Source organism: Lepisosteus platostomus, chromosome 8 (genome assembly GCF_059453375.1).
Source record: "Lepisosteus platostomus isolate fLepPlt1 chromosome 8, fLepPlt1.hap1, whole genome shotgun sequence".
Lineage (NCBI taxonomy): Eukaryota > Metazoa > Chordata > Actinopteri > Semionotiformes > Lepisosteidae > Lepisosteus > Lepisosteus platostomus.
Genome location: NC_142618.1, coordinates 37387403 through 37413985, shown reverse-complemented (window position 1 = coordinate 37413985; position 26583 = coordinate 37387403). Strand labels below are relative to the sequence as shown.

Below are 26583 nucleotides of genomic sequence, written 5' to 3'. Positions count from 1 at the left end.
TCTGTGTAACATAAGAGTTTTATTTTATGATGATGTAGGATCATAGATGTGTCCTTGGTAAGATTTAGAAAAAATGTCTGAAAAAGGAGCACATATTCATCCAGAGGTAAAAGTATCAAAAGCACTCTTGACTAAATGGAGGAATGTAAACTGGAGCTGAAGAGTTATAGTAATAGAATCAGACAAATCAGTTAAGTTATTCAGTTCCACCCATCCATCCATTTTCATCCCGTTCAAGGTCGCAGTGGAGCCGGGGCCTGTCCAGGCAAGCAGTGGCCACAAGGCAAGGTACAGCCTGGACAGGGGGGCCAGTCTGTCTCAGGGCAGACACACACACTCACACCAGGGCTGGTTTTCCCAAGTGCCAGTTACCCTACCAGTATGTCTTTGGACTGAGGGTGCAATGCAAACCGGAGCAGATGGAGGGAACCCATGTGAACATACAAACTTCACGCAGAAAGTACTGCAGCTCTGGAAGTAAACCTTGGGCCCCAGCACTGCGAGACAGCAATAATAACCACTGTGCTATTGAGCTCCCCTTATTCAGTTCCTTGGAGTAAAGCAGTAACAGACGATAGAAACATGAGAAACAGTTCACGCAAGAGATGTTACAATACTGTAGGTACCACATTGTAGCCTGATATTGTCAGATGTCAGAAGCTAAACAAGGCTGGAGCTGGCCAGTACTGGGATAGCAGCAGGAAAGCCAAGGTGCTGCTCTAATTAGGGATTGTTGGACCAGCTGATGATATTCTTCCCTTTGGACTGGAATTTCCAAAACCAGCACCCATGTATGGTGACAGACTCTGCTGTAGAAGGATGTTGTCCTTTAGATAAGACTTTAAACCATTGTTGTGACTTCCTGGTCATTAAAGATCCCATGATGTATTCAAGAGTAAAAAGGTAGGGGTGTTAGCCCTGAGTCCTGGCTACATTCCCCTTTGAGCACATTCTGGCTTGCCTGAATGCCCTCCCTAATTCAATCAGCGAGGTCGTTTCTGACAGTTTGTGAGATGATGTGCTGTGTAGTGGTGCTGCACATCAGTGGCGGATGAAGTGGGGACCCATCTTGTACATGCAGAGCTTTGGGATCCTTTGGAAGGTGTAATGTATTAATATACTGGTGTATTATTAAGTGTAGATGCTTGCCCTGCATGCTTGACAGCAGACTTTCTCTTCAGACAGTGGGTGGGCAGTGCTGGTCCTGCAGAAAAAATGTATCTGCAGGCTACTGTAAGAGTCTGGTGTACGTGAAAAGGACTTTTATCAGTGTCAGAACACCCATAATGAAACAATTATGGTATATGCAGTTTTGCATGTTTTTGTGTTGTGCAGATAAGAGGCTGTTAATTAGGCTTGCGAATGAGTGTTGTTTTTTTTAGCATTGCTCGGTTAATCATTGGAATTATCTGAAGCTTGATTGGGCTTGTGACTGATCTGGAGAGAGTATTGTCAAGTTTAGTGATTTTTCAGTGAATAGTCAACACTGCTTTCTCTGGGAAAGCCTTCCAGAAGCGAGTGCATTCCAGTGGGGGAGTTAAAGATAGCTGGATAAAGACTTTGGGTGATGAGGCACCTGCCGTCGCCACATGATTACAGAGCGGAGCTCTCTTGCTGTGACTGCGGCCAGCTGACCTCACTCCTCGGTTCTGATTGTCAGTCTTTCTGTGACCACACGCCTACCCTCTCCTCTCTGCCTCCCCCTCCTTTTATACGCACAAAGCAAGCTAAGAAAAATAAAGTGAAGAGTGAAGTGAAAGTGAAGTTCTTTCATAAAAAACAATGTTTTTTTTAAAGACTGGTTTCTGGTTCTAGAATGGACTTCAGCATTTAATCTGTTTGTTTTGGAGAGTGACTTCCAGTATCCTAGCTTGATGGCACGGCAGTTAGGGCTCACAGCTGCAAGATCCTGTGTTTGATGTTGGGTTGTGTGTGGAGTTTGCATGTTCTCCCAGCGTTTGTATGGGTTTTCTCCTTTTACTCCGTTTTCCTCCCACCTCCGAAAGACATGCTGGTAGGTTGCTCATTCCATTTGGATCACGAGTTGGGCCCTTTCCTCATACTCCGTAATGAGGGTAGATAATCCATGACCTGTCTCTGGAGTAGCTCTGCTACAACACCCACTGCCATGTAGCTGAGCTGAGGTTCAGGTTTTGTGCCCTGCTATTACAGAAACCAGTTTTCTATTCAAAACATATATTCTCCGCAATGTTCAAATGAAAGATGTAGTAGTTAAATTGTGTCCTCTAAACCAAGGGGACCTCTTAGATTTCCTTAGGTAGATTTGCTTCTCTGGTTTTTGTCTTCAGGTATACACAGTTAAGTCTATTGCTAGGTTTTACTGCCCTTTCAGTTATTTTCCTTGCTGATGTTCAGCACCTGCTATAGATTAAAGTAGCAAGGGGGAATGTCTTTTACCTAAGCATCTTGCAGGTTTAAACACCTTTCTCCCTTTTTACTGAATGAGAGTGGGGCTGTCTCCCTGTGACATTGTTTTGAAACTGGAAAGAATGAAAGTTCTCATGGAAGAATGAGAAGTTTCTCTTCTGTTAGTATTACATTTTTTAGAGCTTTACAAATCTAAGAATAGTGGGATTTCAGAAAGTGCAAAGCACAAATAATACTGGTGGTATTCCAAGCTTGAAAAAATCTTGAGTAAAACCATACATTGTGGTAAGAAAACATTGACCAAGTTTAGTAAAGAAGTCTGACTTCAGTGAGAGACAGGTGGAGATTTGGTCTCTCACAGTGTCTGAGTCAAGGCAGGCAGTTCTATGGCATTTGTGGACCTGCTGAACTGGCTGGCAGGCTGGCTGAGGGCTGCTTAAAGGCTATCTCGGGCCAGACATTGACAGTGTGGCAGCGGTGGGCAGCGTGGCTGTAATTGCTAGTTAGCGCTGAGGGCTGCGTATTTATTCCCACACAGGGATCCAGCGGACGCCTGCAGAGGAGCGGAGGACAGGAGGGGCAGTGGCACCAGCAGTACCAGTCCACCACAGACGCGTTCCCCCCGCACCTCTACCTCCAAACCCCAGCCCAACGCCCGCAGCTACGACCTGCAGGAGAGGAGGCGCATTGGCAGCATGACCGGCATGGAGGAGGCCAAGTACCAGCGGATCCCCACAGATGAGAGCGAGGCGCAGATGCTCGCCACTGCCGACCTGGATGGCATCAAGAGTGAGTTTTATGCAGCCCTGCTGTCTTGTACAAGAGACACCTGGAGGGAGAGACTCAGATTTTAAATTGGGATAAGGGGGACAGTTTTACAATGTGTTTGACAATTGTACAAAAAACAATTTTATGTGTTTGACTTTAGCTACTACACTGGGGTAAAACTCCTGCTCCTGCAAAGTGTGCTGGGATCTGTAACTTCCCGCTTGGACAAGGTTTCAGACTCACAACATGGTTGCAGAATGAGGAACAAGAAGGTCTCTTTTGTAGTGTGCATCCATTGTTAACATACCTTTCGTATGTCTCGTGAAGCAGGGGGGTGATTCATAGGCACTGTTGCATACAATGAACATAGATTGGTGCAAATTTGATTACATATAGAAGACACAATGTTCAAAATAGCCTCAAGTGGCTCCAAAACGCACTTCCAGCACCTTGTGTTATTGAAAGTAACATTTACACAGTGACATTCATATGAGATTTATCCTATAGTATTTCACTATCAATATCACTACGGTGGAGCAGCCTGTGAAATGAAAGAGGCTTCAGGCAGATACATTAACTTTGTTTCATGACTGTTCGTTATTCTGTACAATACCAGATGAGTCTGACTGAAACTAAAAACACAATCCTGTTAAGAATAGGGTAAATTACTTTTAAAATACAATTCTAAACAGTTGATACAGAATATACTGTAGTTAAAGCAATATAATTGTCAACTTCCAGTTCAAGTTATAGTCTCTAAGCTTTTAGATACAAATAAAATCTAAAGACCCTTGAGAAGTGAACCTTAAGAAGTGGAGATTGACGATTCTGGTTTTTGACCTCTGATCTAGTCTGAGCACTTTGACTGTCTTTGAAAAGTGAACATGTTCTTAATAGTAGGAGGAGTGTTTCTTATCCTATGTAGCATTCAGTGTTTCATGCTGGTGAGTCAGACTGTAAGAAATCAGCGTCTTTGTGCATTCCATGAGTCAAATCTGCTCGCAGATTTTCTTGGCATGGAATTAGAATCACCTTATAAAGGCCAAACAGGGTAGGGAAGTGTAATTCAATTACGCCTTCCTAGACGAATGTGACCTGAAAGCTCTGGCCACTCTCCCAGTATGATGGAGGACCTGTGCTTCAGGTGGCGCCATGGCTTGGCAGAGTTGTGGCTGTGGCACAGCCTTATCTCCTGAGACAAATATTGTCCTTTCTGCTCTCCATCTGGGTACTAAATTTGGGGCTTCCTGGGTATTTGCATAGGTACGCCGGACACACCTCGGCACTTAATACACACATGATTTCTAACACCTCCATACTCAATGGGACAATACTGCATCTTATCCTTTTTAGGGCATCTGTTCCTGTAGGGATATGACCTCGAGTGTGCTCATAAGTATAAAAGTTATAGAAAGCATTTAAATACTTTTTTTTAGTAATTTGAAAACTGTTTAAACCATTTTTAACCATTGCCATGTGAGACTGTTCATGCATTGCAACATAAAGGAATGTTCTCAATTGCTTAGTTTAATGGGGGAATAGTGCCTTCCCCTTCACCGTGTAAAGTAATCAATTTATTTTACCTACAAAGCCATTCTGATCTACTGAGCCTTGGAGGATAGGGCTTGACCTCAGCAGTCTCTACACAGAATGGCTTCCTGTCTTCCTAGTAGCAGCAGGTGAAGTGGCAAGAGCCAGAGTGGACTTTCTCAGCCCTCAGCACTGTGCTGCTTCAGCCAGGGTCAGCCACTTGTTGGAGATGGTATTATTAGAGATGGTCTCCCAAGACATCATTCATCAAAACACCACCTGATCACAAGCAAATGCATTGCAGATTACTGCGTTAGTGCTGTGGTATGTTGTAGTCATGGGAAGCAGTTCCTTGATAAATACACTGTTTTTTTTTGTGACCATTAGGTTAAGTGTTTGGCAGGGGTCGGAGTAGTGTCAGAAGCATTTTATTTTTTTTTGTCTTTGTTCCTATTAATTTGCGCAAGAAGAACAGCCTGGGAAAATAGCAGTGCAGCTGGCTCCTGCTCAACAACAGGAATTAATAGGTTTCTCTTGCTTTTAGCTCTTGGTGCGATCACAAACGCCTCCTCTCTGATCTAGCGTGAGCTCGGAAACAAGCGAAGGTGGGCTGGGTCCGCTCTGTGGCTGGAGACCAGCAGCTGCTCTCATTACCCTTCAGAGCTGATTGTGGTGGAATAGAAGACAGACACACCGGCAGCTTCCTGCTTGGCGTTCAGTGAATCGCCTTTCAAGATTTGGGGAGCTTTTTGAGCCTGTGCTTGGTCATTGCATGGATGGCACCTACTACATCTAAAGGATATGGCTTATGAAATGTTATTCTGCCAGTGCCGGGCCTGGGCTTCCCTAGGATTTGAGGAGACAGATGGGCTGTGGAAGTACTTTCTAGTTCCTTAAGGATTTCTATCTCGTTGGAAGAGCGCTGAGGTTGTGAACAAGGCCACAGACCCCAGAGGCGCTGATTGGGTACGGCTTAGTGGATTGGTCTACACTCTATCTGAAACCTGCTCATTTTTACCATCCTAGTGAATCAGTGACATGATGGCATGGTTCATTTTTTCCTTTCGCCCACGGGTGTTTGTACAAAGAGACAATGTCTATTTTAAGTCTTAAGTGTCTTTTTGCTTAATTTCCAGCTACGTCACCTCTGATCTTTGTGCTCAGGAGGAAGGTGTGTCTGGAGTTGCCCGTGTCATCCCTCCCCACTGCTCTGTTTGAAATGTCAAACTCAATACAGGTAGCAGGGAGCTTGCTGCCGACTTCTGGGTCTGTTGCAGCCAAAGCACTGCGTCCTATATTATAAAGTCGCAATTTTTGTGGTGCATCCACATGCTGGAGTCAATAAGAGATGTTTAAGTTGATAGTAGAAGGGTACCTCACTATTTCTGCATGTTGGCACTCCACACTGAAAGGATTTGTCAATCCACGTTTGGAGGAAAGTGTTACATTGCTATTAAAGAGCTACAACTAGCCCCCTTGGGTGCTTCCCTAGTCTCTCCAGCCAGCTGGTCACCCATCACACATGGACTAATTGTGGCTTCAGTCCTTGGAACGTCATGAAAGCCTGTAACCACCACCACAACCTGGCAGGGAAAAGGCAGCATTCAAATGACAGAGGTAGGCAGGTTGAGAGGGAGACCTGGAAGGCAAGGATCACTCTGTGCATAGCTGAAACCTCAAATGCAGCAGTACATCATTGTGGATTACTTGTTGGCTATGGATTTAACCCTTGTACAAGGACTTCTGTTTTTGTCTTTTTTGTGAAATGTTTCATATACTGTTTTTTTCCTGTTTATAAGGAAGAAACCATGCTTGGTTGTTTTTATTTGGGGTATTAGTGCACCAATTCTAGAGTCTCACTGATAACACCAAGGCGGCATCCAGAGTACAACCTATGCTGCAGCTGACAAGTCACTGTGCCTCCTGCAATTCTTGCCTTCAGCCTGCTTGGGTGTTTTACAATTCTCGGTGGCTGTCTCCCACAGTAGGGCTTTGAATCTCACAGGCGGCAGCTGGCAGAGGTGTGGTATAAATAAGGGAAAATGTGGGCCTACAGGAGGCGAGAGACAAGTTCTTGTGAAAGACAGAAGTGAGTTTTGTTAAGTTAGTCTTAGTTTTGCTGTCCCTGACCGGGCTGCATGCTTGATCCTGGTTGAGGAAAACCTGCCTGTGTCTCATCGTCTGGAGGCTGGCAACAAGAGGGGTGTCTCTCCTCAGTGCAGCAACCCCGCTTAGTCTGGTGTCCTGCCAAATTTGCTTCTCAGTTCTACAGATGTAGACCAGAAGAGCAATCACTTGCCGAAAGGTTTTTTTTTACTCCCAAACACTGAGATTTAATCAGTCAGGTGAAGTCCCCAGTTGCAGGTACTTTGCATTCTGGGGTGTTAAAGCCAAGTGGCCCACTGAAAGACTTTTCCAGATCATGAGGTATAAAAGCTTGGTGTTTTTTTTTATATATATGTGCAGTATGATTTTTTTCTTTTTTGTTACAATAGCCTAGAATGAGGAGAAACTGGAGACATAAAAGTTGCATCTGGTCGTTGTACTGACGGTTGTTCTTTCTTTCTCCCGTCTCTCAGGTCACCGGTTCGAGGATGTTCCAGGGGTGCGGAGACACTTGGTGAGGAAGAGCACCAAAGGTCAGGTGGTCCACATCAGCAAAGACCACAAGGAGCCCAGCACACGCATCCGGAAACTTGACCGCACACCCCATGAGGTGAGCAAACAGCACAGAGGCCAGAAGTTACCGTAGTGGGCGGTGTCTGCCTAAAAGGGAGCTTCCTGTCATGAGCAACATGAACTTGACTTAAACCCACACTCTGATTGCACAGTTAATGTTCAAGTGTTTTTAAAACAGTGATTCAAGAGCACAGGAAGCCGGTCAGTGGTTTCCACTATAACATGATTTTCTCACAGGACACCTTTAAAAACTAGCAGGGCACAACAATGATCTTTTGACAATATTAATAGGAAGCATGACGTTATCAGTTTTGGATTTCTGTGTGTATTCAGAAATTAAACATCAGTGAACAGATGCCCATATTGGAAAGACCAGACATTTGTTGTGGAACCACCCCAGGCACAAGGCTGATCCGGTGTGACATGGCCCCTTTGCCTGCTTCATGCTGCCCCTGTTGCTGGCCCTGGATTCTCTGTCCTTTAACAAAGGCTCTGCTTCCAGATGCTATCCTGGTGAAAGGTGCTGAGTTGTCTGCCATGGAAGCGCTCATTTTCAGGTGGTATTCTGTAGGCCACTGCCCCCTGCCAGTATGCTCCTGATCCTGGAGTGCATGACGTTAGCGCCAGGGGGAGCTTGGTGCCAGTGGTCTTCTGTCCCCAAGATTTTCTTTATTTTTTGTTTACGCTGTGATTTGGGGGAATTGTTCTTCATGAAGAAGCCCCTCTTCTGTTAAGGCACCCCCCCCCCCCCCCCCCGACACACACACCCTCTTTTGTGTCTGAGCTCAATGATTTCTTTTTCCCGTTGTCTCCCTCTCCAAAATAAAGAAATAAACTGCTTGTTCGCTGCATCTGTTGGCGCCCCTCTGCCTGCCCCTGTGCTGTGCAGAGTGCAGTTAATAATGAATGAATGTGTTCTTTCCTTTCACAAGAGGGGGAAAAAAGAAATAAATAGGTAACAGGACACCTAGTCTGCTGAAAGTCTCAATCAGGTGCTGATGTTTTATTAACATGCTCAGCCCATTACAGGCTAGGGCTATCTGGCAGTGAGGGGTACAGTGGGGGGGGTGAGATTGGTCTCACAGCACAACTCACAGCTGCCAGCTGCATAAATTCCCACCTCCCATCTGCCTCTGTCTGTCCTCCTGTGCGTCCGTCTGTCCATCATGGTTTTGCTGGACTTCACCGGGCGCATCGCTAAGCACCAGAAGGTGAGCCCATCATGGTGCATCATCGTCGGGGAGTGCATCATGAGAGCGCGCAGAGTAGGCACTGCTTTGGCAATAGTTCTGTACCTGCGGGTATTGCTAGATCTATTAAATGTATGATGCATGCCATGAATACAAGAGGCATTAATACAGCAAGGTGTAGACGGTCTGTGCATGCTGGTGTGCATAGTGTATGGATATTTGTTATTCTGGTTAATATTTAAAGAAACATGTTGGGTTTCAGAAGAAACTTTGTAGTTTTAAAGCAAGGCCATATCAACTGAACCGATGAAGGTTGTAATGAAGGTAATTTTAGATATGATGTTGTATGAAGAGTTATTGAGGTGCTAAAGATGAATTAGCTGAAAAAGCAGGACTTATTTTATTCAGATTTCATATACTGCCCTTTCCTTACAAAAATGGACCCTTCATCTCCCTAGATTACCCAACTTTACTTAACTCTCCTCTCCTCATTCCTGCTTATTCCCACTCCCCCAGGCTAAGCAGAGTGGCAATCAGTTGAGCTGTTCAGTTGAGCCCCACACCAGCATTAATCTGACATTGTACAACATTGTCATCAAGTCCACACTGCCTGTAGACTAAGCTCATGTGGCTTTGTGCGTCTGTGTGTTCCTGGAACAGGTGTTTGTAGAGCTGAATGAGCTCATCATGGATAAAAACCAGGAGCTGCAGTGGCGGGAGACTGCTCGCTGGATCAAGTTTGAGGAGGACGTGGAAGAGGAGACGGAACGCTGGGGGAAACCACACGTGGCCTCCCTCAGCTTCCGCAGCCTGCTTGAGCTGCGCAAGACCATTGCACAGGGTGAGGGACGAGGACAGAGGTGCGGGGGTGCAGTGTGGGATGAGACAGAGCTGTCTTGTGGATGCCCTGTCGGCAATTTTCATTGTATTTGGGAGAGTGCTCAGTGTGGCTGCAGCAGGCCTGCAGAGAGGAACATGATGCTATATACGGTATACAGTATGTGTTTGTATATATTGTACGTACTGCATATATAGTAAAGTCTTCTTCGAGTGTAAGGCTCCACAGCTGAAACGTTGTGTTTTCTTCCCTCTCTTTTCAGCATGGAATAAACCTATTGTTCCTTTGCATTCTACGCATGCTGGCGCAGCTATCCACCTGTATATATAGTTGTTGATATGTGGGCCCCACTTAAACTATGTAATTCCAAGTGTTCAAAATTTATAGTTGGTGCTTCTAAATTGGGCAGTTAATTTCAGGAGATTTCAGTATTGCATTTATGGAGATGTTATCTGCTGTTCTACTTACTACACTATCATGCCTGAATTTTTGAATCCTTGCAATAGCTGCATTCTCCTGCATTGGAGGCTCCACAGTGTACAGTTGTCTGCTGGGCGTTACTGACCGTGGTGTTCTCTGCAGGGGCTGTGCTGCTGGACCTGGACCAAAAGACCCTGCCTGGAATCGCTCACCAGGTAGTGGAGCAGATGATCATCTCTGACCAGATCAAGGCCGAGGACCGAGCTAACGTGCTTCGAGCCCTGCTGCTCAAACACAGGTGAAGGTCTCCCGAGGTGTCAGAATTTGAAATGCAATGAATTTAAGGAACGTTGCGTTGACGTTTTTTAATGGAATGTGGTTGCTCTTGATCAAAAAGTACTTAATGTCATCCCACGCCTCATTTCTTTTTTCTCCTTCTAATGTTCCCCTCTTTAGATCTGCCTCTCTGTGTTCCTTTATCACACTTTGCATCTCTCCAATTGTTTCGCACTGTTAATGTCCCTGGCTGTCTCTGTTATTCACTCCATTCATTCGCTTTCGGCCTCAAGCTCCGTTTCTCTCCCTCTCACTTTCTCTCCCTTTTTTCTCTCTCTCCTTCAGTCATCCGAGTGATGAGAAAGAGCACACCTTTCCTAGGAATATCTCGGCAGCCAGCCTTGGCTCTCTGCTGGTCCACCACCACAGTTCCAACCACATCGCCCAGCCTGCAGAGCCCTCCATCACAGACCCCCTCATGGGAGGCAGCGCAGGCTCCGAGTCGGACACTCGCATCGACGTCGAGAAGATGGAGGTCAGGATGGCTAAATTGTTGCTTTTGTGTTGTTCTTTTTCAGGAGCTGTACTTTAATCTTGAGTGAACAGCCTTCTCTAACTAATCGTGGGAGTTACATTCCAGAAAACACTGTGGTTGGATGGTAAAAACGTGTGTACGAGCAAAATAGGGGCTTAGTTTCCCACAGTTTCTGTTACACTAACAAAACATGGCTAACAAATGGCAGATTTCTTTTAAAAATTCCAGATACCATAATGTGACTTAGATTAAACTTATGAAAGTAATAAAACATTGTAATTAAATTGTTATGAATAATAAATAATAGCAAAAGAATGGCATTCCACCTGGAGAACCGTGTAAGAGCAATTTTTTCCCATGGTCGGCATGGAGAATTCTGCTATCGGCGAGGGAAGGCTGTATTTCATATTTCTTATGTTTTGTAATGCGGCCCTGTGGATATCATAGACCTAGCGAAACGTGGTGGAGGCTATGTGCTTTCTTTGCTGTTGCAGAAAGAGGCCCCCCCGTCAGTGGGCATGCACCGGTCAAAGTCGAAACATGAGCTGAAGCTGTTGGAGAAGATCCCTGAGAACGCAGAGGCTACAGTGGTACTTGTGGGTGAGTCCATCTACTACAGGGGAGTCAAAATAATCTCCCGAGACAAGTCTGCAGAAACTTGTACAGTACTTAGGTCATGTGCACAACATAATGGAGTGCTTCTTTCTATATGGGTGTGTACGCTACAGGCAGAGATAATTATAACGAGAGTTCTGCTCAGTGCAGACATACTCACTATAAGCCATTTGATACAACTATATCATTCATTTGATTGTTACTTTTTATGCATACTTGGTGTCAGTTCCAGTCTTAAGGGGGAGAAATGTGAGAAGTGAGATTCAAGTGAAGAGCTGTGTCATCTCTTTGATGGAGTAACAGCAGTAGTGGGCTCACTCAGGGCGTACAATGTGGTGTAATTAGATTTTCAGAATGATATTTGGTAAAGTTCTTCATGAGAGATTAATTCTGAGATAACTGGCGGTAGGTATTCATGGAAATGTATGTGGATTGATAGCTTAATGGACAGTACAGATAAAGGGTGAAGGCTCCCTTGGCGTCAGTAATTTAGATTGTGGTATAGCTTTTAAACTAGTCAAGTTTGAAGATGCCTCCAAAGTAAGAGGACTGGCAGAGATTGTAGAAACAGTGTAGAAATTTTAAAAATATTCAGATAAAATTCAAGACAAGGTAAATGCCACGCAGGTGATGTTTAATGTAGACAAGTGTAGGTGTTTGCGTTAACTCATCTTCCAGGTAATGTAGGGAAGCAAAAGGTATAACAGACATTTAGGATATCTTGTTAAAAGTGTAGGATTTAAATCAGTTGATGTGTAAGGCACTAGTTAAGCCTCATTTAAAATATGTAAATTTTGGGAACTATGTTGTAGAAATTCTTGCTTCTCCAGAATCTGTCCAGAGAAGAGCAACCAGATACAGTTCAGGGTTTAAGGGAATGACCTACACTGACAAGCTAAAGGAACTCAGAATGATAAGACTAAAAGAGGAGATTATCCAGGTATTCAAAAAGAAAAGTTACATTTTAACAGTTTGCTTTGTTTAGTGAGGTCTCTCTTTTTTAAGAGAAAGAAGAGTGTCTCTTGCTCTGCTGCCAGAGCGACGTAACAAACACTGACGCACTGACCATGAATCATCGCCCCCTGTAGGCAGTGTGGACTTCCTGGAGCAGCCCACCATGGCATTTGTACGCCTGCAAGAGGCAGTACAGTTGGAATCGGTCCTGGAGGTACCCGTTCCAGTTCGATTCCTCTTCATTCTGCTGGGACCAGACTGCACCAACATGGACTACCACCAGATTGGCCGCTCCATCTCCACACTGATGTCTGACAAGGTGAGCAGAGAGGCAGCAGAGGGAGTGGGATGAGAGAGGGAAACCTACGGGCTGCAAGATACGGTTCCCACCCTTATGGATGTACAATAAAATGGCAGTGCCAGTGCCACTTAATAAGGCAATCACATGCAGACAGCATGCTTTATTTATGATATGGCATAGTCTCTAAGCATCAACTCAATCAACTCAAAACTGTGATGTGGGAGGAAAACTGTCTCAGGCACTGTTACAGAAAATCCCATAAGAGCTCCGTTGAGTTTTTTGTCATTCTGAAAGACACTCCTCCAGGCAGGAACGAAATGCTACAACATGGGTAAAGCTCATCTCTAAATGCCATTATGTAATGATTGGAATCGACCTAGCCTTCGAAAGAAATGTGTCCACTCAACCCATGGGAAATGTACTTGCAACAAGTTCACCCATTGCACCCTTTACTGTTGGAATCAAACATTCAGGGCTATACAATTCTTAACTTTGGTGCCACTTGCACTTGTTCTTTCTTCAAGAATATGAAATATGAGTCCTCTGAACATACTGCGTGGAGATGTACTGCCACTCACTGCTGCTCTTTGCTGGTGATGTCAGTACACAGCTCGGAGAAAGATGTATCCCCTGAGACATTGTTGCTTCTCAAACATCAGCACATTGAGCTGTCCTGGTCACTGAAGTTCTTGCCAAAAGAGCCCCAGTAATTACCCCTCTTTCAAAGTCACTGAGGTCTCCTCTTGCAGTCATGCCAACCATAATTATAGGCAACCAGGGGACCAGCATTTTCATACATCACCCTGAATATACTGGACTATTGTTTTCTTAACGCAAACATCCGTGTGGAAAATTTTAATATACTTGAAAACCTTAATTTAACCTGGTTAAATGAATTTTATATCCACTACACATTTTCACATTGGTTACTGATTCCATAACCAATACGTTTGTGTGGAACTGAGGAGAATATTAGGATGGGTTTGCCCTGTGGAGCAGGTGTGTGGGTGGGGGAAAATAGGCTTATGGGTGTTTAGGGAGTATATTGGCTTGGTCTCTGAGTTTTTGACTGGAATTGTCTGTGTTGCTCCCCTGTTCAGCACTTCCACGAAGCCGCCTATCTGGCAGATGACCGCCAGGACCTGCTGAATGCCATCAACGAGTTCCTGGACTGTAGCATCGTGCTGCCGCCCTCGGAGGTGGGCGGCGATGAGCTGCTGCGCTCCGTGGCTCGCTTCCAGAGGGAGATGCTGCGCAAGAGGGAGGAGCAAGAGGTCAAACTGTTAGCCAAAGAGCCCAAGACCCCTGAGGAGAAAGGTAGATGGAGATGTCATCTTCTCCAGAACCTGTTCTCACTCTTTTCAGTTGATTTGCCAAGTTGGGAGCATCTGTTTTCTAACTATTGTGGAAAAAATGTGAAAAATATAACCAATATGAAAGTGATTTTAAAGATCTTGAAATAAAAAATTGATAATTTGACTGAGATGCCCATAGGCAAGTAGATTTTTCTGTTTGCTTTATTCCTGCGAGGGAACTATTATGATACTATGTTTTAGTGATATTTGTTTTAGGTTCTCTTGGCTGATGTAGTAGTGCTAATCCCCTTGGTTCCTGATTCCTGTGATTCAGTGACAGTCAGTTAAGAACACTTTCAGTGCTGGCCCTGCTATTTAAAACCTCACCTTGTCCTGGCCAGGAAGGGCTGCCCAGGCTCTTGTTGAAAAACAAGTGCCACGTTTCTTTGTCTAACTTTCCTCTTCTTCTTTATACCTCACTCTCCACCCCTCTTTCAATCTCCTCTTCCCCCTCTTTGTCAATCCTGCTCTCCCTCTGTCTCCCTCCCACTGTCCATCACACAGAGGCGCTTCTCACCCCCTTCAAGCCGGGCGATGACCCCCTGCAGCGGACCGGGCGCCCCTTCGGCGGACTGATCCGGGATGCCTGCCGCCGTTACCCGAAATACGCCAGCGACTTCAAGGACGCGCTAAACGCCCAGTGCATGGCGGCCATCGTCTTCATCTACTTCGCTGCGCTCTCCCCCGCCATCACTTTTGGGGGCCTGCTGGGTGAGGAGGAAGATAAGGTGTTGGAGTGAAAGCTTGAAGGAGGACCGGGTTGTTGGGATGGTGAAGGCGAGGGCAGCAGAGGAAGTCTGGTCAGCATAGGGAGCCCTGTGTGTGCACAGATGAGAATGGTGGGACTTGGGGGATGAACAAGATGGGAGAGACTATTTGAGGAGAATGTTGAGTAAGGAAGTGTGAGATATGATAGTGGAAAGCTGGGGATGAGAGGGTGTTGGGCGTTTAGTGACAGCCCTTAATTCTGATTTCTTCCAGATTCTAATAACTCTGTCTTGCTAGTCCCCGAGAATGTTAGTGGCATGAGGATGGCAGGTTCAGGCAAGATGGCAGCTAGCTTGATCTTGACGTAGACAGCTGTGGGCAATGTCCTGTTGTCCTCACAGTTGTTAGGGTGGAATCCCAGAATGTAAGCTGGGAAACACATAACTATAGAGCTGCCAAAGGGTGTGTATGGGCAGGTGAGTGACTGTCTCTGTGTTCCTCTGTTTGTGCAGGAGAGAAGACAGATGGGCTGATTGGTGTGTCGGAGCTCATTGTGGCCACGGCCCTGCAGGGCTTGCTGTTCTGTCTGCTGGGGGCTCAACCGCTGCTGGTGGTGGGCTTCTCTGGCCCCCTGCTGGTCTTTGAGGAGGCCTTCTATTCTGTGAGTCCCTCTTCCACCCCAGCGGTCCTCACTGCTGGACCTGAAAAGCCACTAGCTTTCATCTGAACAGCACCCAGCATTGACTCAATAATAATCCCAGCAGTTTCCTTGTTCTTCACTCACTGAGATCCAGGACCAGGAGTAAACACACACAGGCGGCAATCTGCTGCTCTGCTAGTTGTCTGAGAATTAAAGAGATTTTCTGTGTACTTTTTCCTCCAGTTTGTCACAAAAGGCCCCTCTTTGGGTATGTAATTTAAGAAATTATGTATGGAATAAAAAGCACCTGCACAAGTGAGATTAGGAGTGTGAAATACACAATACTAACCTGTGTTTACATACAATAAGTAATTAAATGAACTGAACATTTTATTAAAGCAAAGCTCTGCGTGACTAATGTTTTACTGAGACATTTTTGTGTAGTAGCAACAAAAGCACTATTATGTCAGCAGTACTAATTCCCTTGACTGGCATTATCCCAAGGGTTCTACAGGGTTTACAAATGTTAAAATATAAGTGAATTATACTATTTGTTTAATAAGCACTGAATGTTTCATAGTGATACCAGACCTCTGTAAATCCTTCCTTTCTCTGCCTTGAATTGTGCACACAGCTCTTTCTGACTGTGTGGTTTGGCTGTGTGCCTATCCCCTCTAGTTCTGCAGTGCAAATGAGATGGAGTACCTCACGGGCCGGGTGTGGATCGGGTTCTGGCTGATCCTGATTGTGCTCATCATTGTGGCCTTTGAGGGCAGCTTCCTGGTGCGTTTTGTGTCGCGCTTCACCCAGGAGATCTTCGCCTTCCTCATCTCCCTCATCTTCATCTACGAAACCTTCTCAAAGTTGGCCAAGGTCAGGGCAGGAGCCGTGGGGAAGGGAAAGAGGGAAAAATGGCCCATTTGGACTGTGTTGGGAGGCGTTTCGGTGTGAATGTTTGACTCAGAATAAGTAATGTATAGGAATAAGATGGGGAGACAGTGTCTTGTGGGTTTGGTTTGAGGGAGGAAATGGTGGGGAAGCCCTTTACAGAGAAATACAGAACCAGTCCAGAACAGCCTACCGGAGCCTATAAGTCTGAACCCTGTTCTACCAGCTGATCCTGTTTGGTTAGGGACAGCAAGCTGCATTAACACCCCTGACACAACAGCAGCTGTGGTGATTCTTTTTCTCCAGAAGACTTTAACCTTTTCCACTACAGTCGCCTGTCGAGTGTTGGAACTTCATTAAGAAATCATATTGCAGTCAGCTGGAGTTGATTCCTCTCATGACCTGGTGCAAATATTTAGCTCTCTCTCACCATCTCTGGATTGTCCCTCTAGTGGCCTAAATTAGTATAAACACAATCTTTTAAAGGTCCTTTGTTTTATTTGTGGCGTTAATCTCAAACCATTGTCTTCTTGTCTGCAGATATTCCAGGAGCACCCACTGCGGCGCTGCTCCCTGGAGAACAGCACAGCAGACAACAGGACAGAAGGGCTGTGGTCAGAGCTCTCCAGCAGCGGGATGGGGAACAGCTCTGCCGCTTCTACAAAGAGATTCAAGATGACAGGGGAGCCCAACACGGCGTTGCTGTCCCTGGTGCTGATGTCCGGGACCTTCTTCATCGCCTTCTACCTGCGCAAGTTCAAGAACAGCGCCTTCTTCCCTGGCAGGGTAAGACTTATACTACGATATTTATACCACATTTTCCCCCAATATGTTCAGCTCTAAGAAATCCACATTTTTTGAAAAATTAAGTGAAGTAGGATTCTTAACTGTCCTCATGTACACTGCTGGTGTGTTTATATCTTATGAACAGACAGGTTGTAAGTGATATATACTGTATGTACTAATTCTACTGCTCCATCAATCAGCACATGGCTCCTGGGTTAATACCAGACCAGGCTGCTTCCTGTACAGGTTCTGCACATTCTTCCTAGATTTCTTTGGGTTGTCTGCATGCTCAGGTTCCCTTCTACCTTCCTAAGACATGTTAACTAGGTTAGATGGTGTCTCACATTGTCCCTGTGAGTGAATTTGAATACCTTGCAGTGCAGGAGCATCACTTCCTTGGTGTGGTCCTGCCTTATCCCTACACTTCCTGGATCATCTCCAGGTTGCCACAGCCTTAACCGGGAATAAGATGCTACCTATTGTATGGAGGAATGTGATTCATAGATTAATTCTATTCCAGGTTTAATGAAACATGTTTTGTAAAAACAATGTCCTCATTGGCTTATTCTGCCCATCCCACAGATCCGAAGGGTGATTGGTGATTTTGGGGTTCCAATTGCCATATTAATCATGGTCCTGGTGGATTACAGCATCCGGGATACTTACACTCAGGTAACACACCTACACACAGGACCCCTGACTAAGCCTGTGCACCCGAACACACACTGTTATTTTTGTAATACTGACTCCAACAACAGTTGGTAGCACTGGTTTTACAGTCTGTGATTTTGTGTAGGTAAGACTGCTCCAGTATTGCCTCAGATATCCTGAAACTTGGTGGTGGTGTTTTTGCACAGAAACTGAGTGTGCCCAGTGGCTTCTCAGTGACGAGCCCGGAGAAGCGTGGCTGGTTCATCGACCCCCTGGGCTCCAATGGGCAGTTCCCCATCTGGATGATGGTGGCCAGTATCCTTCCCGCTATCTTGGTCTTCATCCTCATCTTCATGGAGACCCAGATCACCGCGTGAGTTGCTGCCCATCTTTCTGTCTCCCTCTGTTGTTGCTCCCCTTGAACTTCTTGTTGCTTCACTATAAGGGTAATGGTTACACAAGTGTTGCCACTATAAGTGGGTGCAAGTAAATTAGTAGGATAAGGAAGAGCTGCATCAAAATAAAAGGGTATGTAAAGCAAATATGAACAATTTACAGACCTTTACATAACTTCTTCCAAAAAGTATTGGTGGGGTGCTCAACATCGCCCTCTGCCCTGCGCTCCCTCTCTCAGGCTGATCATCAGTAAGAAGGAGCGAATGCTGGTGAAGGGCTCGGGTTTCCATCTGGACCTGCTAATCATCGTCGCGGTGGGGGGCTTTTCAGCGCTATTCGGCCTACCCTGGCTGGCCGCTACCACGGTGCGCTCTGTCACCCATGCCAACGCCCTTACCGTTATGAGCAAGGCCGTGGCACCCGGTGACAAGCCCCGCATCCAAGAGGTCAAGGAGCAGAGAGTCACGGGGCTGCTGGTGGCCATTCTTGTGGGTAAGTCCTAGCACAGTATGTGGATGGGCACAGGCCCCTGGGTTCAGGATGGTTAAATGTGGTTTGAGTATTCAGTAGGCCACTATTTGAGGAGGAGCATATATTGTTCGGAAAGAGGAATAAATACCATGAAAACTAGATTTCGCCACTAGACAAGGAACAGTTAGAAACGAGAGGAGGTCACTTGGTCCATTTGGTAGTTAGTAGCTTATTGATTCAAGTGTCTCACCCAGCCACCTCTTGACAGGTATCAGCTTCAACCACATGGCAATGTAGCTTCTATACTCCACTTACTTGCTGAGTGAAGAAGTGCCTTCCATCCTTGGTTTTAAATGCATTTCGTCAAGGGTCCACTTGTGTGTTCTGGTTTGTGGTTTGCTTTGTCTAGAAGAAACAGTAATTCAGTCTGGGTAGCAACTATTTACCTTCTGTCAAAATGTTTTGTGGAGGAAGACCAGGAGGATTTTTCACATGAGGACACCTGGTGGCATTCTCACTTATTACATGATTGTTTCCATGTGATCTTGAACCAAAGTGAAGTGAGTAATAGTAAACCAGATAAGAAATCCTTCTGGATTGCTTATTTCTGGGAGCCAGCTTTAATATTCCAAATTTGTCCTACTGGGTTAATAGCACGAGTAGGAGACAATATGTCTTTCGTAATGTTTCTTTTATTGCATGCAATGTCCTGCATGAGTGAAAAAATATTTAGAGATACGAAGTCCTCCAATCTGGGAAATCAATGGAAAAGCTCTTTGCTTGCCAAACTTTTATCATAAAGTTACTGCACATTGAGTTAGAATTAATCCTTATTCCTTGTTTCTCTGCTAAGAATCAGGTGGAATTTTTACATATTAGCATTTTTAGTTTAGCCACAGTGTGGCTTGGCAGCTTATTCCATACCTTTAAGATTTTTTCTGTTGGAACAGTGTTCCAGTCCTAGCACAGAATCTGTTGTAGTTAAGTGTCTCCTGAGTTGTTCTGCTGCTCCTCTCCTGCCAGGTCTGTCCATTGTGATCGGAGATCTCCTGCGCCAGATCCCCATCGCTGTGCTGTTTGGGATCTTCCTCTACATGGGAGTCATGTCACTCAATGGCATCCAGCTCTACGACCGCATCCTGCTGCTGCTCATGCCCCCCAAGTACCACCCCGACCAAATCTTTGTCCGAAAGGTCAGAGGGCACCCTAGGGTCAGGGATACAGGGGGCTGGTCTCTTATTACAAGGAGCAGTGTTTCCCAGCTCTGGGCTGTTATCAGTCTGTTTGTGAGCCAAAATTTGTTTAAAATAATGGATCCTATTCCACTTCTTTCCAGACAGCACACGATTTTAAAATATGGGTCAAAAACACAGACTGGCACAGTTGGATAAGTTCAACGGTGAAGGGACAGAGCTAGTGGATTGTACTGGCCCTTGAGGAATCCTGCTGGTTCAGACCCCAGTTTAAACCAGTTACAAATATAAATAGTGGAGTTAACTTCCCTGGTGGGAAGAAAAGCAAAGGACTCTTCAGCTCTGGAGAATCTCAGCCCTGTGTGATGGATGAAGTTGTGTGGTTTTGTGAGTGTGGTCTGTAGATCAACACCTACACAAATGAAGAAGACTTGATTTGAACCCAAGTTCATTTGAGTGTCATTTCCACCCAGTTGGACATTCAAATGTGAAACTAACTGGGACGTTTGTGTAAAAGAGATGAGGCAAATGATCCACTGGGATGCTGAGTTCCTGCTGTGTTGTTTTCCGGTATGTCTGCTCTGATGTTCTTGTCATGCCATGTGCTGTTCAGCTGACTTGTGTGTCTCCACCTGCCAGGTCCGCACTCTGCGAATGCACCTGTTCACAGGAATCCAGGTGGTGTGCCTGGCCGTGCTGTGGGCAGTGATGTCCACTGTGGCCTCACTGGCCTTCCCGTTCGTCCTCATTCTCACAGTGCCCGTCAAGATGTTCCTGCTGTCCCGGATTTTCACCGAAAGGGAGATGCAATGTGTAAGTGACATGTGGAACAGTGCAGCAGGGTTGTCTTCAGACAGCATCTGCTTATTTGTTTCTCAAAGATATATATACGTCCTACTTCTACTTGTGTTACAGAGGACTTGGTCACAATTCAAAGCTCTTTCTCTGTTTTTGGCTTTACTGCAATAAGCAAGCTGAGACAGAAAATCTGAATGTTTTTTTTCAGGCTTGTTTACCTTTTACATGTGTCTGCAACATATTCCACCTATTCTTGGTGATGTATTGGCAATGATTTGAAGACAACTAAGGTCTCAGCATGGTGTGCAGCTGGTTTTTGAGGTCAAGTTATTCAGGCTTTGTGAATTCATCCTGGACTGACAGCACTGCATGACCGCTAGTTCCCCTGGAAGCTGCAGGGAGTGCCAAGAGCCAGCCAGTTCCACCCTGATCTCCCAGTCGTGTGTCACCGCTTGGGAAGTCCTGATCACAGTCAGCTAGTGAAGTGATGGGCTTGAACCTGCAACCCTGGAACTGAATGTGCACTCGAGTAGCTTTGCCTGTTGAGCTAGTCGGGAGCCCTGGTTTGTGTTTTGTATGAGAAATGTGAAGATTCCCATATGATTAAAGCAAATATGAAAATTGATGTAGACAGTTACACAAGTGGCTTTTGAACAGGAATGGTTTAGGTTGTGAACTTCTTTCCTGTTACATAGAACTATCATTACTAAATAAAGCTCATACAGGCAGCAGAGTGAAAACAATTGGATGTGGCAATAAGTAGCAGCCTTTTCTTCATTTTATGAAACAAATTACAGAATCTGAAAATCTGTAGAGTCAGATTGCTGAACAGAACCAGATACCTGAAACAAAGGGCCTTGAACACTGTCAGTCTCATACTCTGAATGTATTTTCAGCTGGATGCAGATGAGGCAGAGCCCACGTTTGATGAAAAGGAGGGACAGGATGAGTACAACGAGATGCCCATGCCAGTGTGAGCAGCCACATCCCACAGCCCTTTCCTGGGTGAGCTAGCCTGCCAATCACCCAGCCTGCCAATCTGGAAGCCAGGGATCCGCCTTCCAGGGAACAACCCCACCTGTACATTTGTATATGTGTATTTTTGTTGTTACTGTTCTTTGACTTTTTGTTTTGCAGGCAATGTGTTTTACAATCATTTGGTTACACTAATTGACTTATGGTTGCTTATTAGCTGAATGATAGCCCAAGGGGATAATAGAGGTCAAGGGTGGCAAGATAGTCTTTGACTGGTGGTGGGGGATCAAGTGTGGGGCAAGAATGGGGTGACTGTGGGCACAGGGGTTAATGATCCTAGCAGTCCCAGCAATAGGAATGGCCTCTCCAGCACTACATAATTCTACTGGCTCTACAGGACCCGTTCAAGTCTGTCTTTCTTGGTACTGCTCGATTGCAAGTCGTAGTGTCATCAGGAGCAACAGCTATAGAGTCCTGCCATATTAATCTGAGGATCCTGGAAGCAGTGTGTGTGACTGTGCTGAGCAAGAAACGAAGCGGCAAGGTGGGGCCCTGCTTTGGCATTGTATATTGTACAGGGCCCTGCACAAATCCTCGTGAAGAAGGGCTTAACTGTGCGAGATAATTGGACAGTTCTCCTCTGCTTGAGAGGTGCTCATTTTAAAGTGGAAGGACTCTAAACCTAAGCACTAATGGTCTGTGGTGAGCCTGAAACATAAATCCCAGTCAGACTGGAGGACCTTGAGCGCAACCCGCTCCTCCTGGCGTTGATTGGTCTCTAATCAGTGATGTGTGTTTTTCGGTGCTGGGTGGGAGCTGTACACTGGTAAGTCCAGCTGCTAAGACGTGCTGCTCTCAGCTGGACCACCCTGCGGCCTACACCTCACAGCACTAAGAGGAGCAGAAGCACTTTATTCTACAGGGGTGACGAAAGGCTACAGAGCTCAGCCCTCTCTCTGAAATTTAAAAGAAATCTGTAAAAGTAGCTTGATTTATTTTCCCTGGTGTTCCTTCATATAGAGCTGCATTTTGTAAAAATCCAATCAGTGGGCTCAGATTATTAGCTTTGTTGCTGTACTCTCCTATACAAATGGATTTATTGTTGTTATAATCTTAATATTCCCTGTGAGAGAAAGGTGTTAAGTGTAAGTGCATTGCACATGTTGTTCCAATTGTCTGTACTTCTAACATGCGTGTTTCCAGACATGCTAAATCGTGATCTTTAAAGCAGTTGAACTTGCAATTTGATTTTGTTGCAAATATTTTAAGGAATTTTTGGACAAATGTGCAAAATCATCCCTCAGAGGTTGATTTTGAATTTTCCATTCAGCTCAGGTACAGTAGCTATCTGGGTCCTCAGTTAGATTTGAAACCTATAAAGTCTGGGAACAAGCATTAGAATATCTGTGTTTATTGGTACCAGATGTCCCAAATATTGCAATATATATAACAGTGGTTGAACTTGTCACAATTTAATGATTGATTGCTTGGAAAAAATCAAAGGAGTTACACAAGAGGGTATAGTGTTTAGGAGAAAGGGTTTCTTCAATATTTTTTAATTGTATCTTAAGACCCATATATCTCTCCAGCATCACTCACCCTTCCCTGTAGCCGTGCAATGTTTTGTTTGTAGTGCACTACAGGCTTGTCTTTGTTGGTGTGCGAGGTGGGAGTGTGGGTAAACACTGTGGTGGGGTCGTATTCAGGCAAACAGCAATAGGAAACTGTAGCTGGCTAGCGCACAATGTAGTTCTTAGTAGTTCTGGTGCCTGCTTTCCATTTTGGGATCTGAAAGGACTACAGGCCAGATGCCTCCGAATCATGTACCACTGCACAGAGAGTAATGCGCACAAGGAGAATTGTTTTCACATTTGTTTTTAGAATCAGCACATTATGTTGACTTCAGGTTTTAAGTGATTCTCTTGGGGTTTTGTGACTCACCTGGAGTTGTAAGTGACCAATGTTTGTAAACAGTTGTGTGTTGAAGGCTGTCTATGCTGCAGACATGCTGTAATCTTCAGTCTTCTGGCAGGAGCTCTCCTTGAGGGCAGGGCTGCTCCAGGGTACCTCTGGTTCAGGACAGCAGGGCCCTGGTCCTGGAGAGCCCTAGTCCAGCAGGTTTTAAAGGTCACTCGATCACACATTTCTAAAGACTGAGAACACTTGGAAGTTACTGATCGATTAAGCAAGTCCTCTTCAATTAAAAGAACTCTAGTCCTTGAGGGGTTAAGTTTTTTGATCTGTAAGTTCATTTAAAAATAAATTGCAATTGATTATAATTTCATACAGGCCTTTAGAAATAGGTGATTTAACTGTGACCTGTAAAACTTACTGGGCAATGAGTTCCCAGGAGCAGGAGCGGGGTTGCCCTATTTACAGTACATAGGAATCTATTGTTGCAAAGAAAGTGGGGAAATCCGCATCTGCCTTAAAGAGAGGAGAAAGACTCTGGCAATCGTGCCTGGACGGAGGGCTCTGTTCACGCTGTTTCTGCTGGTCTTGGAAAATTGAGCTCTGAGTTCATCAGCGTGGTGCTCCTTAAGTGACCTGGTGTCATACACTCTTGGCTTTCCTTGGATTTTGATTTCTGAGTTTGAAATGTAGACGCTTGCTTACAAATCTGCTTGGCTTTTTCATGTGGTAAGGGGGCCCTGGCCACAGTCATTTAATCTCATTCATTGTGGTTCTTCAATGGTAATGAATTACAGTGATGGCTTGGTGTCATTTGCTTTTTATTTGTTGTTGTATTTATCATGTGACAGTATAGAATTGTTTTGGCTTATGTTATGTTATGTTGCAGCACTTATATATATATATATTCCAAAGAAAGTTAGCTTTCACATTTATTGCTAGAAAGGGTACAGGGGATGAAATGTGTATTACCTATTGGTAAAACACTACAGGTGTACATTTATCTCTGATACAGATCCTCTTACCTGTGTTGTTGTTTCTTGTCACTCAGGTTTGAGAAGCAAGACAATTAGCAACCTAAGCAGAAACCACATCAGAAAATAATGTGTAACAGAAATGAAACAGAACAAGTAAGAAACTTAAAGCTCTTTGAAGGAGAGTGGTTTATGGCTGCTGTCGTGTTGGTGGTGGATGTTAGTGGCCTGCTGCTCTACCTCCTCCAGAGGTGTGAACAGAGCCCTTTCTTTCCAGGAGTGTTCTGAGGGAATGTGTGAAGTTCTGGAATCCTGTGGCGAAGTGGAACAGCAATTTTTAATTCCATTCGCCAATATATTTCCCTCCTCCAGTTCTCCCCTGGGATTTTACATCTTTCTGTAGAGATGGCACAGCAGTGGAGTTTCCCATTCCAGGTTCAACAGAGTTAGGAAGGTACTGAAGTGATCTCTTCACTTCTTCTTCTGCTTCTCACTATCTGAACTGCATTGCTGGCTGGACTCCAGCGCTTACCGGAGCGCAGCTCTTTGAAGTCATGGAGATGTGCTGCAGGGCAGAAGCATGCGTCTGTTCCCCTTTCACACTGCTTTAGAAAGCCTGGCTATCAGCTGATCATCAATTCCCCCTCCCCACCCCGATTTAAGCTTGCAGAAAAACAGACTGTACCACAGGGGTCCCCCGTTGTGTCCCTGCTGGACAGGTCCTAGTCAGGCCTGAAAGACGGGCCCTCTCCTCGTGTGGTTCTGGAACGATGGAGCTGCCAGTTGCGTTTGTCTAGTGGCAGGGGCTTCAGAGAATCTGGACAAAGATCAACAGGAATAATTGGTACCAAAAACTTGAAGATAATTTTAAATATTAAAACTATTGTTTTAAGCCATAGTCCATATACAATGTTGAATTTTAAAGCAATAAATTATTTTAATGCTAAGCTCTGGACAGGAGAGTCAGAAATATTTTCAGTAGGAATAGTATTGCGTGCTCCCTACTACAATAGCCATATTGGTTTGTTTGTTCCATAGGACTGGGTGTTCTGCAGTACAGCAGTCTATTAGCACTACTGTGTGATTACTATTGATGTCAAGATATTCTTCTAAAACACTTGTAGAGTTGGATATCATACTGCTGTATTTTATTATATGCACTTAATCAAAGTACCAAAAGAGAACACTAACTCTTGTCTGCCCTTACTACAGATACCAGAGATAAGAGACCTCTCTTTGTAGAAAGTACAGTATAAGACTTTCCACAGGTGAAGTCTGTAGTTCTCTCTTTAAGTCAGTACCATGTACTGCAGACTGGTTCAGTTGGTAATGCTAAGGAGTAAAAAAGGCCATGTCATTCTTAACCATTGTGTGGGATATCTTTATTTATTCAACAGTTAGTACATTTTATCATGATCAATGTGGAGGATTGATTTCATATGGTCTAGTGTCCCTGTGAAAACCTAGACCCTTTTTAGATTTTTTGGACGTATTATGCTCTTTGAATGTAATAAATGGGCTGTGTGGTCTTGGGATTAACATATAGTGTTAGAAATACATGTAGAGCTTTTGTTTAAGGGGAGAGAAGACAGTCGTGCATAGGAAGTAAGGGGGTATATGCTTATGTCAGTATCTTGTCATCATCCAGAACTTCAAACACTCACTCAGACAGTCTACATTGTATTATCAAGGAAATTGGCTTAGTGAACACACTGAAAGTGTTAAAAGGTTTAATACCAAGCCAATTGTTTTTTTTTTTTTGTAGAAAATGCTTGAATGCACTATATTTGCACCAACCATAAAAAGTATATTTCATAGGTATTTTCTTCTGTGCCTTGTGATGTTAAACAAGTTTGCCTATATTTTCTCTTTGTAGTTTTTCACCTGTTACATAACACTTACGGTGGTCCAGTAAATGCTTTGTACATTCCTCCTGTGACCTTCTTTTTTAAGAATTGTACTTTTATTTTTAGTATTTGAAGCAAATCAAATGAGTTATTTTTAGATAGAAATTGGCAAAACAAAATGGCCTAAATAAAATAATTATATAAATTTAACTATTTCATTTCATTTTTTTAGGAATAAAACTTGATGTGAAACAAATGGTGATTTAAAGATCTAGGACAAGCTGCCGCTGGAGACATGGCCTCTAAGTGTGCGCTGTGCAGGGCAGCTTCAGTGAAGGCCTCTTCTCAGGCATTGAGGGCTGTTGCAGCCGTCTGAGCTGAAGGTCCAGAATCCACAGTCCAGCTGAGCTAAGTCTCAAGGGCTCCTGCTAGGAGGGAACACTGTCTTTTCTCTGGTTTTGACCTGCCTTGCTCCAGTCTCCAGGCCAGTTTGGAC

The 26583-nt window shown here is 44.7% G+C and overlaps 1 protein-coding gene across 9 annotated transcripts in view; it reads left to right on the top strand.

Annotated features, from left to right (window-relative positions):
- slc4a2a (solute carrier family 4 member 2a) overlaps positions 1 to 26297 on the top strand; it is a 104836-nt gene extending 78539 nt beyond the window's left edge. For all 9 annotated transcript variants that reach the window (XM_088643298.1, XM_088643297.1, XM_088643299.1 and 6 more), the window contains 18 exons: positions 2927 to 3177; positions 7266 to 7402; positions 9216 to 9396; positions 9976 to 10111; positions 10435 to 10624; positions 11119 to 11224; positions 12328 to 12512; positions 13595 to 13811; positions 14354 to 14560; positions 15070 to 15218; positions 15876 to 16070; positions 16626 to 16871; positions 17454 to 17543; positions 17729 to 17895; positions 18157 to 18410; positions 19413 to 19582; positions 20222 to 20395; positions 21277 to 26297. In XM_088643298.1, the coding sequence (XP_088499424.1) occupies positions 2927 to 3177; positions 7266 to 7402; positions 9216 to 9396; positions 9976 to 10111; positions 10435 to 10624; positions 11119 to 11224; positions 12328 to 12512; positions 13595 to 13811; positions 14354 to 14560; positions 15070 to 15218; positions 15876 to 16070; positions 16626 to 16871; positions 17454 to 17543; positions 17729 to 17895; positions 18157 to 18410; positions 19413 to 19582; positions 20222 to 20395; positions 21277 to 21357 (3136 nt within the window). In that variant the 3' untranslated portion in view covers positions 21358 to 26297. The remainder of the gene's footprint in view (positions 1 to 2926; positions 3178 to 7265; positions 7403 to 9215; positions 9397 to 9975; positions 10112 to 10434; positions 10625 to 11118; positions 11225 to 12327; positions 12513 to 13594; positions 13812 to 14353; positions 14561 to 15069; positions 15219 to 15875; positions 16071 to 16625; positions 16872 to 17453; positions 17544 to 17728; positions 17896 to 18156; positions 18411 to 19412; positions 19583 to 20221; positions 20396 to 21276) is intronic.
- The last annotated feature ends 286 nt before the right edge of the window (positions 26298 to 26583 follow it).